Genomic DNA, 13763 nt, shown 5'->3' with positions numbered 1-13763 from the left:
CCGCCTGCTGATTGGCTGGCCTCGCGGGCGCACTGCCTATAGAAGACGACGCCCGGCGGAGGGGCGGGGTCGGTTTGGCTCCTCCCTCGCGGCGCGTGCGCCCCGCACTCGGTCGCGCGCTCTGCTCAGATGAGAGGCAAAAGGCGGGAAAAGCGGTTGGGCGCAGCGCGGTGTCGTCGTTGCTCCCTGAGGTGATTTCTCCGCCTTCCCCCGTTTCTGAGGGGGGAAAAAGGGGGCGCCATGAGGTAAAATTGCTCCCTTCCACCCTGCTTGCTTGAGGGGAGGCTGAGCCTTGGTGCCGTGAGGTGAAAACAACTCTGTGAATCCTTTTATTTTCCCTGTTCTCCTTGATTTGTGAGGAAACAGTGGGGCACGGTGCCTAATGTCTGTTGCGGTGAGGGAAGAGGGCTTTTAGGGGAGTGTGGAGGGGGGATTTCAGGCTCGGGGGGCTCTGCTGTCCCCGTGTGCTGTGTCCTGATTCTACCGTGGGATCAAAGGAGGGGAGGCAAGTGCAGCCCTTTAAGTGTTCTTCCATTTGCTTGGAAAATCCTCTGAGGAGGGTGAGAAAGGAGATTTATACCCCTCTTACCTCCCTGAAGCCAAACTCTTTTGCCCCTGAGCACAAACAAATGGTTTTGAATGGCAATATGTGCTAATATGGGAGTAAAAATGCCCTTTTTTTATAATTCATGGTGCTTTTTGAGGAAACCACCACAATGTTTTCATGTCCCAAGGAGGTGGCAAGCTGTGCCTTGGCGGCTGGGTGACGGTAATCCTACCAGAAGTGCCCCGAAATGAGAAGTAAAAAAGGATTTTATTATTTTCTTAATAGTTTTCAGGGTGGCTGTTGAGCAGCCGCAGGGGTGAGACGTGTCCCTTCTCCCTGTGGTGCCAGGCGGTTGAGGTTGGGTGCTGGGGAGCGGTAATAAAACCTGCAAAACCAAGGTGTCTTTCGACTTTTTATTGAAGATAAGGGTGATCTTGTTTTGGGGGGGGTAAATCTGTTGTCTTTATTATCCCTTTGACTGAGACAAGAGCTATTCTAGCCCTAAATTGCTTTATTTATTCTTTTTTTTACCCTCTTCAGCATCTGACCCCCATAGCAGGTATAAAAAAAATCCTTCAAATCTTTCAAAGGCTGGCACTCCCATGGTTAAGGTATCTCTTTTTTTGTTTTGAGCAGGTATCTCTTAATAATTTTTTGTTTTGAGCAGGTATCATCTATTTGGGGGCAGCTCAGCTGCTGTTCCCCCATCTCCAGCCCCTTTAAAGCAGCTTGGTTTTCTAAGCCAGGAGTACTAGGTTGGCTTTTTTTAATTAAAAAAGGTCTCTTCCCCCCCTCCCCTCCCACCCCCAAACAGAGGCAGGCAAATAACCGGTCTAAAGAAGCGGACACCTGCGTAATATCAGGCTTCTTCAGGACAGACCCAGTTTTACACTTAATGGGTCACTAAGTAACTCCTGCAGCCAGTCAGATATTGAAGCATCAGCACCAAAATTAAGTCAAATGACTAATTCCTATGAATTATCTCACTTGATATTGGGCTATGAGATTAGTAATTGGTACTGAGGGAAACACACAGATCGCTGCCCACCACCAGCGACAACTATGAGATTGGTTAATTATGAAGGTACATCATAAATCTGCCTTTAGCATGGTGTGATTCAGATTTTAAAAAATGCTTTCTTGGCAGCTTCCATCTAATACTATAAATCTAAGCACAGGAATTCTGCACTTCACACTTTCTAATACAACAAACAATAGTGATGAGAAACAGATCATTTTACATGCAATATTATAAATTCAATTTTAACTAGTGGTGTTGTACCCAAGCTTTACATTTTAGCTAACATTCCAGAAATTCATTAGTTGTCTTCAGGTACAGAAAAACTCATATAAGAGGTTCACGTTTTAAGCACATCACAACATTCAATTCTTTTCAGCAATACTTAGAATCCTTTAGGTTGGAAAAGACCTCTAAGATCATTGAGTCCAACCGTAAACCTAACACTGCCAACCTAACACACCACTAAACTATGTCCCTAAGTGCCACATCTACACGTCTTTTAAATACCTCCAGGGATGGTGACGCAACCACTTCCCTGGGCAGCCTCTTCCAATGCTTGATCCAGTAATATGTGCAACTTTGCAGAGAACTCACTCTCCGTCTTCATGACTGATTTGATATGATTTATGTATCTTTGGATTTAGAACTGTGAAATAATTTTCTAGACAGCTGAACCACATTTATCAGAAATGTTGGGGCGTTATCAAAAACAATGCAAGCCGTGACATAATCACATATGCACCTTCCCATATCAATCAATTTCATACATTTCTCTTGGACAATATAGATACACACTGTGCCATGTGCAAACCCAGTCCATGTAATTGCACATTACCGTTGCAGTGATGGCATGCATCTGAGCGAGCACGGGGAGGGAAATGCAGAACTTTTCACGTTTTGTTCATGAAATGTTCAGACTTTAATCCACGATAATGAACGGGGATTTACAAAAACAAAGAATTGCTTATGGGCCCTATGGCACAGGGTAACAGTCCGCTAAAATAAACCTGAGCTCAACAGAAGATACTCAGTACACAGTCTGCTTTGGTACTGCGTTAAGTTCTGCATGCTCTTCTCTTTTATAAGCTATAATGATTCATTTAATTTTAACCAAGAGGAGACTATTAAAATAAATTATATTGATATATTGACATCAAACAAATATAAAATGTCTTCTGCTGAAATGGAGTCCAGACTTACATGTCTATCAATGTACAGAGATATGTCTCATACTGTGTGAGTGACTAGAATTGTGCACAGAATTGGTAATTTGCAAACTCTGGACCCAAATCGTAATACACTGGCTTTCATTTCAAACTGCATGTAGGTGCCAGCGCAGGCCTTGACATAGGTTCAGTTAGTCTTGACAATATCCTACATGCGTTTTGTGCAGTTGCACTTTCTGTGGGCCTGGCAGCACCCGGGAATAGTGTATCTACAGGATCGCACAGACCTTCTCCTCTTGCTCTCACATTGCCAAGTCCATTCCAGCACCAGCAGCTCCTGTGGTATCGGTGAGAAAGTGTTTCTGAATGCGAGGAAGGTGTTTAGAACAAACACCTTTTAACAGGTGTGTATGTTACCTTTGCAAAGACTGCAGTGACCGTAAACCTAACACTGCCAACCTAACACACCACTAAACTATGTCCCTAAGTGCCACATCTACACGTCTTTTAAATACCTCCAGGGATGGTGACGCAACCACTTCCCTGGGCAGCCTCTTCCAATGCTTGATCCAGTAATATGTGCAACTTTGCAGAGAACTCACTCTCCGTCTTCATGACTGATTTGATATGATTTATGTATCTTTGGATTTAGAACTGTGAAATAATTTTCTAGACAGCTGAACCACATTTATCAGAAATGTTGGGGCGTTATCAAAAACAATACAAGCCGTGACATAATCACATATGCACCTTCCCATATCAATCAATTTCATACATTTCTCTTGGACAATATAGATACACACTGTGCCATGTGCAAACCCAGTCCATGTAATTGCACATTACCGTTGCAGTGATGGCATGCATCTGAGCGAGCACGGGGAGGGAAATGCAGAACTTTTCACGTTTTGTTCATGAAATGTTCAGACTTTAATCCACGATAATGAACGGGGATTTACAAAAACAAAGAATTGCTTATGGGCCCTATGGCACAGGGTAACAGTCCGCTAAAATAAACCTGAGCTCAACAGAAGATACTCAGTACACAGTCTGCTTTGGTACTGCGTTAAGTTCTGCATGCTCTTCTCTTTTATAAGCTATAATGATTCATTTAATTTTAACCAAGAGGAGACTATTAAAATAAATTATATTGATATATTGACATCAAACAAATATAAAATGTCTTCTGCTGAAATGGGAGTCCAGACTTACATGTCTATCAATGTACAGAGATATGTCTCATACTGTGTGAGTGACAAGAATTGTGCACAGAATTGGTAATTTGCAAACTCTGGACCCAAATCGTAATACACTGGCTTTCATTTCAAACTGCATGTAGGTGCCAGCGCAGGCCTTGACATAGGTTCAGTTAGTCTTGACAATATCCTACATGCGTTTTGTGCAGTTGCACTTTCTGTGGGCCTGGCAGCACCCGGGAATAGTGTATCTACAGGATCGCACAGACCTTCTCCTCTTGCTCTCACATTGCCAAGTCCATTCCAGCACCAGCAGCTCCTGTGGTATCGGTGAGAAAGTGTTTCTGAATGCGAGGAAGGTGTTTAGAACAAACACCTTTTAACAGGTGTGTATGTTACCTTTGCAAAGACTGCAGTGACACAAACGTGTATAAGGCAATCGCTTGCTAGGCTTGTTCCTTTGAGGATTTTATTTGAAGACACTAGGAAGAAAACATGATTCTTATTATGACGGCACACAGAAGCATCCTCACAAGATAACCTTCCACATTTTTGACCTATGCAGTTTTCTGGCTTTGCCCTGTCACTATCATCATCTTTGGTCTCCTTGTTGCTCTGGGAAAAATCCTTCCACATCCTTAGCACCTTCAACTACTCTAAAAATGAATTAAATGGAAGCTAAAATTATTAGCAGCTTTGAGGAAATGACCCTGCACCTGACAGGGCAGAGGGCACTGAGCTCGAATCACTGCAAGGTTGGCAGTTGCCTGCCTGCATGTCTCAGGAATTACCATCCAAAGCTTTTCTATGCTTATGACACATCCAGGCCATTCAAGATCACAAGCTCTATCTATCCCAACCAAACACACCATTCCTGGAAAATGCATCAAAAATCAGCATCCACTGTTTGTCTGACCAGTGTGAATCAGAGCACATTTTCAAAGGCATGTCCCCAGCAAGATGGATTTGTTTTTCTGCATGATTTGAACTATTATTTTAGCATTCTCAAGGGCATGAGCCGAGACATTATTTAACCCAAAGACTTTAGGCACTGGTGCAACATTTGCTATATCACCAAGGTCCATAATGGGAAGTAAGTTTTAAAATAGCAATAGAAATAGTCGCAGACAGTAGGATTACATTGCATAAGAATTAACATCATCAGAACCCATGTCTGAGTCTTCCCCCAGCTGGGACTTGCCAGTAACGATCTGACAACCCTTTCCAGGCTGGGACTGCCAGCTGGGGGGTCCTCGCAACTGGTGGCAGGGGCTAGGAGCCAGGGTAAGCTCCCACAGTTGTTCTCCAGCTAAGCAAAACTGTAAGTGCAGGGCTCTAGCACTTAGTCTTTCCCCTCTTTCCTGACTTTCTCTTTTTCTAATACCAGTTTTTGACAATCACTTCTAATCCCTGGCTTCCAGGATGTTTCTTGCCCTGCTTTCTACTCCAGGCCCTTGGGATCAGTCATGCAGCCTTCACTCCTCAGAATCACTGTTCCATTTAAAAAAAAAGGATAAAAACACAGACTTCCTAGGATAATTTTAAGCTTTTTACTTTCTTCTCACTTTCATTTATACCTCTTGCTATTTCCCAGTTTTCTCTAAATATTTCCATGTTGATTCCAAAAATGCAGCTGTTCCTAACAAAGATATAGCCCCAGTCTATTATAGACTTCAGATAAAAAAAAAAAAATATGATAGTTTCAGTAAAAAACTTCACAATTTCTCAAGCAAAGCTGTAATACTACAAGCATCTACGTAGTTTTAGTCTTCCTTGCCTGTTCTTGCAAACTGTTAAAAACACACGTGTATTTACAGCTAAAAAATCTTCTGAGTTTTGGCCCTGAATACTGCTTGCACATGCATCTTGGCTTTACAGCAGCCAGAATTTATCCTTTTTTATTCTGCTAGCAGATAACTGACTTACCATTGCCATAAAAGGGACAGAGCTTCGAGCACAATACGAAAATTCCTGGAATGTTTGAGTCTACCCTCACTTAGCTGATTTTTCCCTTAATATGTGCACTATGAATACAAACCATTATGTACTAATTTTTATTCAAACTTTTGTTCTAATTCTTTACAGCCCCGTAAGTCCATACCAGTGTAATTTTTCAGCCTTATTTGGGTTTCATTACAATCTTAGGATTTATTTCAATGCTTTTTGATTATCCAATATTTCAACAGAAGTCTTCGATAGACTAGAAAACAAGTTTTCTTCCACCAGATAAACAACTGGCTAATAAGACCAAAAGACTTACAATATCCAGTCAGCACATAGCTATCCAGTGAAAATGGGCTAATTTGTTTTATCCCTTAGCTACAACTGAAACATTTGTCATGACAAACAAAAAAAAAAAAAGAAAAAGCCTTTCTCGTTCTGGTATCTGTATACTAAACTAAGGACCCCATAAATTATCTATTAAAATAGAACCAGCTAATAAAACAATATTTTCCCCTAAGTTAGTGATTATTTGCCTGAAAGATTACATACTTCGCTGTGAATTTCCAACATGAATATCTATAGAAATAATGCTCATGTAAGAAGGGCATCGACTATATTGATGAATTAGAACACTTTCATCCACTAAACCATTTAGAAATGCTCTACCAGGTTCATGCCCCAGTGTTAAGACAACATTTTCATGTACAGAAGACGTAGGAGAGGGCCCCTTGGCTAGAAGGAAGGTTGACCATCTTGGTGAAACCACAGACCTCCCATGTAGCCAGAGAGATTAAAAATCCCACAGCAGATGAGACAAACGTGGGCAGAGAAAAGGCTGGACACTGGTTTTTAAAGGTGGTAGAGGAGATGCAATGTTAGTTGCCTCAAGTCATTTTCTTCTAGCAAATGCTGGGGTATTCCCTAGAATACCAGACTTCTGGGAGCTTTTAAAGAAGTTCAACATCTAGAACTGATTTGTGGCTTTCAACATATCTCAATTTAGAGATAAAGCACGGAGTCTGCAAACTCAAGCTCTCCAGCACAATCACTCTGCCTCTGCTCCCACTTTAACAGCTGGTTCTCCTTCTCCACTGGGGTGACAACTTGACCTAAAAACTTGTTTCTGCATCCCAGTTGTAGCATTTGAAATGTTCTTTAAGGTATACATTGTTATCTACAGATAGGATAATGGATAGTTTGTCCCACGCTTAACCTATAAAAGGCTGTATCTCTTCTGAATGCAAAAGACCTAACTCACTAGGTTTTTAATTAAAATATTCTAGTTCTTCCTACTAACCCTTGTGTATTAAACTAATTCTTGTATTTATTTTATAACTTTGATAATTTCTTCCACCAGTTCCCTCTCAGCCATCTTGAAAACCTTAATCTCAAAATGCTGTCCCTGTCACTGCTACTAGCAGATGAAAGCCGCAAAAAGATGAAAGAAAATGAATTATTAGTTTGCAATTTGTTTACTCTGCACACTTGACAGCACTTTGTGTTTTGTCCTTTACATTGTTCTGTTGAAGATGCACACCCTTCCTCAGACCCTGCAAGAGGCTGTTTGCCAGCAGCAGTAAAGGTGAAGGCAGCAGGAGCGCACACAGAGAGAAAAGGCAGAGGAAAGGAGGGGAATAGAGGATGTTTAGTAGTTCTTCTCTTGGATCCACCCAAAAAAACCCCCCAAACTACATAAAATTCCATAAAAGTAGCTGAATAACTTTGCCAAAAACACAGTTACACTTTTTATTAATTAGGTTGGCACAATGTTGGAAAACCTTACGCCATTTATTTCAGAATATGTGTGAGGACAGCATCCTTTTGATATGCTACATGAAGGTAACATAAGAAAAAAGAAATAAAAAAAAAAGAAACCCCATCTTCTTCCAACTTTTCTCTGGCTTCCTTCATTTCATCTTCGGCCGTGTCTTTTTTATTATGTTACTGTAAGGCAACCCAGGCCAAAAAAAAAGGAGGCTTTTTTGCGGGCTGTGAGGCGAGGCTGACTCATCTCCACCCGAGCGGACTCCCAGGCTGCCGCCTGCTCCCACGGCACCTGCCGCCTGCTCCCACGCCTCAGCACTTTGCACCAGAACTGCACCGACGCTGCTGAAACACTCCAGCACAGGTAGAAAAGCAGGACTTACAATTCTCATTGGAACCCATGAGTACAAGTTTTCAGACACTTGATGACTTGGCAAATCAGAGCAGAAAAGGGGTATTTCCTACCACCCACACACATTCACCTAAGCTAAGAAGAGTTAATACAACCTTAAGGCTTACAATGTTTTCTGCCCGTGTTGGAAATGCGATGGAGGCAGGCACAATGTAAGAGGCTTCCTAAGAAATACATATTTGAGACATTGGATCAATCAAAGTGGTAGTAAGTGAATCCAGAGCAGAACAGAGTATAGCAGAAGTACGAGGGACTGGAAGCTAAAGTGCTTTTAAATATACACTACTGTACTTTTTTTTTCAATTTAGAAAATTTATCCAAGCTCCTCCTTCTGTGAGAGAGGATCCCAGAGATAAAGGAAGGTTAAAGAGTCATCTTTTTAGTCTTTGAAACACTACTGAAACCTGCTTAGTTATATACTTATATTTTTCTCAATAGTAAGTAGGAACTTAAAGCCAAAATGGACACAATTTTTTTTATTAAATCTTTGATCATCCTTTGTCTGTTTATATCTGTCAGAGTAACAACACGGGGGGGGGGGGGGGGGTTTATATATTTTCTACTTATATTCTTTATGAAGAACACATTTGCCCTTTACTGAAAGTCACTTTAGAATAGCATAATGATAGTAATTGACATATTGACAATGGCTTAATTTGTTCTGTATATTACTTCCACATTGTCCAAGCTACTGCTATATAAAGACTCTTGGAGGGCTATTGCCACAAACTTTTCCGATGTATTAAATCACCAAGAATAATTACAGCCACTCACAACACAGAGGATCAAAAATTTATCTTCCCGCAAACATCATTAAATTGCAGCAGTACTTCACACCTTCAGCTACTCACTAAAGGCACAGGATGCTATTCCAGTCATAGCCCATGCCCAAATTCTTCCCTTTGACCAAATTTTGCAAGGTGTTAAGGGCGTTTGTGATGGCAAAGTCCACGCAAATTCTGGGAAGGGAGTACTGTGTAACTTTTAAACACTGATGAAGTAAGTCAATTTATTCTCATGTTGAGGTTGTTGAATCTTCCTTTGTTTAGTCTGGTTCTATAAAAAGAACAATATTCATAAGCCTATCCCTAGAGATGATTTCTGACATTTTTAAACAATTGTCTTAGCTGCCTGCAGCAGCTATCCTACATTTCTCTACAAGATCAAGACAACTGACAGTATATACATCCAGCATAACATCAGGCTTTATATAACCTAATTATATCCCAGGATTATATATGCCAAGCGGACGAGTTGCAATGAAGCACTGCAGTAGTCCTGCAGGCATTTGATACACACAAACGCTCAGAAAACTGTGCTACTTGGGATGATGGTCCAGGAACGCACTTGCGTGTGCTGACGCTCAACAGCTGACTCCAGGAACAAAGTTCATGGAGATGAGTCAGGACTGACTGCTCAGGGAGGCTCAGAGACCGCGTTCTCCAACACAGCTGGCAGCAAACAGGTATGTCTTCCCTTCCCTCCTGACTCTGGCACCCTGTGCCATGATGCTGTAGAAAAGGTGGCCAGAGGGAGAGGGGAAGCAGGCAGGAAGAACAGCAGGGACAAGGACATTCTCCTGGGAGCAAGGAGTCCCAGGCCTGCCCCCTTGCTTCCAGAAGTGCCCATGCATTTTGTTCTGTATATATATTGACCAAATGACTCTCCACTGCTGGGGGTTGACAGACAAACCCACGGCCGACGCTTCCCCGGCAAGCACTCCTCGCCTTGGGCTGGAAGGCCACCTTCCTACCCACACTCTCATGGCCCTCTGCGGTGCACCCTCAGCTGCTCCAGGTCTCATACCCCTTCCTGCCAAGCCACCTCGCTCCAACAGGAAGAAAAGGGAGTGCTGTGCTTCTCTTCTTCAGACCTTCCCGCACCCCAGTATGGCCTGGCAAGGGGAACCAAACCCCATTTCCTTTTTCCCTGTGAAGCCTTCTAGCCCGAGAGGTGCTTAACTTATTGGAAGTCATTTGGGTCTCTCCTTCTGGCCACATTTTCTGAATTGAAGCGACCATATCTCCATCCTGAACTAAAACCTGTCAGGGTTTGTTAGACATGCTCTTGGTATTGACAAGTCCTTGAGGACGTGCAGGGACAAGGATGTCAAATGGCCTTAGGGGATAGGTCTGTCAACATCGAAGACAGTAGCAGCCCTAGACACGAATGGCTGCAGAAGGCAGGTGCCTAACCCAGCCTTTATTTCACTAGTAAAAGCACACTCAAGCGAAGTGCTGTCAGTCATTCAGACTCAGTCATCCGACTTCTCTTCAGCCACACGCCAAAAGCCCAAAGTCATTTCTTTTATCTGTTCTTGGTTTATCTGCCTTGTACTTCTTCATCTCAATAAACCATGTTTTTAACAAAAAAGGAACAGAAAAATCGTTCAGACTAGTTGGAAGCAATTTATTTTTTCACTTTTGGCCTAGAATTGCGTGTGTCAGACTGCAGCCCCAAATACAATTTAAAAATAGGAGGAGTGACAGGAGGAAGGCATGAGGGCAATATGGCAGAGCCGCCTCCGCCCAGCCACGGACAGGGCACCACACCCCAGACGGGGCTTACCCGGGGACAGGAACCTCCTGGCCTCCCACCAGTGCGTCCCCAGCTGCCACCACATGCTCAGCTCAAACAGCGCTGGTGGAATCAGCATTGCCCTTGTGGAAAAAATTATGCATGCTTTTATTATCACTGTTTTGGCCCGCCTTCTCCTAGTAGCTGGATAGAGCTTGCTGGCCAGAGCTCTGGCCCGGCTCCTGTTTTGCCAACACTAAAAGTGGAAAGGGAGATGGGTTGGAATCTCAGAGAGACCGCTAAGCCTACCGCCGAGCGGCGGCGAATAGGGCATCTCCTCCGTTCCCGCAGCGTTACATGGCAGCCAGCCCACTTGTGTGGAAGGCGACTCGCCCCAGGGCTCAAGCGCAGCTGGAAGATGTCGCTCCATTGCAGAAGGCACAGGGATGAGCACTGCAGCAGCATCAACAAGGTACCGAAACGTGAAACTGGGTTTTCCATGGCATTGTCATCTCTCAACCAAGCAGTACTAGTGTTAGGAAACAGACTTTCTTCAAAGGAAATGGCAGCCTGAAGAGTGTCAGAAATGAGAGCCCCTGCAGAGATCCATCAAAACAAGCTTCTCCTGTAACCGTCTCGTGGGAGCAGTCTCTCAGCCTGACCTGGAAACACCTTAATCTACTGCCCTGTGTTCCACTCTGCTCTCCTTATAATTTGAAAGTGAATCTCCTGAGAAGAACATAGAACAGTACAAAAGCCCAGATTAGCTATAATTAATATTTTAATTATAATTGGTCGGCGTAAAAAACACTGAGCTTCCAGTGCCACATCTGGATGCATTTTATAGTGCCACATTACAACCTGTGGGAGCTGCAATGGAGCAGCCCCCTTTTCTGTACTAAGGCACGTGATCCCGACAGTAGCTGGCTCGAGGCTGGCTTTGCTACGTCAAATGCCTCTGTGAGAGCAGTCCTTCCAAATCTCCTTGTATGTATTTAATCACGGATATGTCAGCGATAAAAACAAATTTTCACCCTGCCAGCCCTGTTACACTGTAGAATCACCACCACCAACATAGCACGAGCTGCTTCTGCTACATTTGCATTCACAGGCACGGTCTCAAGTCTCGTTTAGTTACCCTGGCACAACCACGACGCACATATGAAGATTTTTTTACTGTGAGGGTGACTGAGCACTGGCACAGGTTGCTCAGAGGGGTTGAGGAGTCTCCATCCTTGGAGATATTCAAAACCTGGCTGGACACAGCCTTGAGCAGCCTGCTGCAGCTGGCCCTGCTCTGAGCAGGGGATTGGACTACATGATCTTCAAGGTGCCCTCCAGCCTCAGTGATTCTGTGATGAAGGCCACAGGACAATTAAGAATATGACAAGATTGTGGCTGCACAAATAAGACTTTTTTCTTTTTAAATCTAGCTAATATAAGCTAGTTTGGGGAAGGAAAGAACCAGCATCATTTTTTTTGCAGGAGAAAAGCGGTTGCTCCATTCAGCCTATCGCAAACAGTACTGCATACAACCTTGCCTACCACACAGTCCTCTTCTAACACAACTACTCTTTAAATGTAAACAGTGGGAACACATTCGTCTGAGGACAATGCAAGCAATGGGCCAGCTCTGCCACCTCTCCAAAAGCAGAAGTAAGACGTCCTGCCCAGGTGTACAGTGGATCACACCACCCAGCCACAATCACTCAGAGGCATCAGCCTGGCTCAAGGACCTCCGAAGAGAAGCCCCTTGACCACCATCCACGCCTGGTATGCTGCCGGCCAACAGCAGCCTCCATCACCTTTTGGGTAGTTGCTAGTGACAGGCAACAGCGTGGAGCTGGGGACAATGCCAACAGAACTGAATTGGTTCAAAGGCCACCCATGTACGGCTGAAAGTTTATCTAAGGCAACAGAACCGCAAGGAGCTCAACTTCCACAGCATACTTGTGTTTCCCGGTGGTGCTGATGAAGAACTGTAAATCTGCAGTCAGCATAGCATAGAAAGAATGGTTAATTAGGAGGACAACTTCATAACGTAATTAACAGCTCCAGATTACATTTTAAGGAATCTCAATTTTAATAAAACAATCTATCCTGCACATAAAGGACACTTCTAAAACAGAGCCTCTTCGGAGTTGCTACAGAAGACCTGAAATTGTATAATTGACATTAAAGCTTGTATCTTCTTTTAATAAGCACATCTTCCCTACCTAGTTTTCTGTCTTTGATTGACAGTCATGGTTTACCCAATGACTTCACTTTACAGCACAAGACGGGAACATTTCTCACAGACAGATATATATACACCTCTAGGAATACCAAATTCAGAACTCAGACGTGAATCATTTACTTCAAAAGATTTTAATTAATTAAAATTAATTGTATCCTGAAAGGAATACAGTTTAATCAGCTTAATACCAAGTGATGGGTGAATTGCCTAAGAGGTGCATCACCGAGTGATTTACTGCAATCACACTAAGCCTGATATTATCAGCCTAGGAGCAACAGATAAGACACGAGAAGTTCAGTGCATTTCTTACTTCAGCTGATTCAAGGCATACATACCGTCCCCATGGTCACACAGAGATACCAAAATTCATTATAGAACATAATTTCATCTGAAACTGCAGAAAAAGAGTTTAAAATAACCCTTTCCCATACTTCCTTTACCGATTAAAGTGTTAATACAAGATCTTACATTTATAGCAGGAAGCACGACAAAAATCCATCTGCCCTTGCCCACTGACGAGTTTTCTGCACCCCTGAATTTCACTACTCCAGTATCAACCTGACCAAATGCGAGAAAGCAAGGAGACACGAAAAGATGACCTATTTCAAATTATTATGTCAACTGCCCTTCACCTAGAGGTACAAAAGGAACAACACAAATACTTCAGGAGTGCCAGGAAAGAGAGTCCTTTAACTTAAGGACAGCAGATAGCTAATAGCTCAGTGATAAAATTAGCTCCCTGAGCAAAACTTTCAGACTACTTGCATACTTTCGATTTTAAATGTCTGTGGCTGAATCTGCCTCCACGGGGAAAGGTGCCAAAACTCAACTTCAACCATTAACATCAGGATCCTTCCCGGTCTCCAGCCTACTGCCCATCGCGGGGGTCAAAGGCAGCGAGCACGGCACTTTGAGTCCAGGCAACCATCCACTTCCTCTTTTTGTTCTTTCCTTTTTCACACT

General features: G+C 43.2%; 1 protein-coding gene across 1 annotated transcript in view; it reads right to left on the bottom strand.

The window, feature by feature from the left end:
• Window positions 1-13144, bottom strand: part of COL4A1 (collagen, type IV, alpha 1) — a 133722-nt gene extending 120578 nt beyond the window's left edge. Inside the window, exon 1 of the mRNA XM_009322531.1 lies at window positions 13136-13144. Within this exon, the coding sequence (XP_009320806.1) occupies window positions 13136-13144 (9 nt within the window). The remainder of the gene's footprint in view (window positions 1-13135) is intronic.
• Window positions 13145-13763: the final 619 nt, after the last annotated feature.

This window comes from Pygoscelis adeliae, unplaced genomic scaffold (genome assembly GCF_000699105.1).
Source record: "Pygoscelis adeliae isolate BGI_AS28 unplaced genomic scaffold, ASM69910v1 Scaffold424, whole genome shotgun sequence".
NCBI classification, from domain to species: domain Eukaryota; kingdom Metazoa; phylum Chordata; class Aves; order Sphenisciformes; family Spheniscidae; genus Pygoscelis; species Pygoscelis adeliae.
The sequence above is the reverse complement of the archived record's forward strand: the minus strand, read 5'-3'. Positions and strand labels throughout refer to the sequence as shown.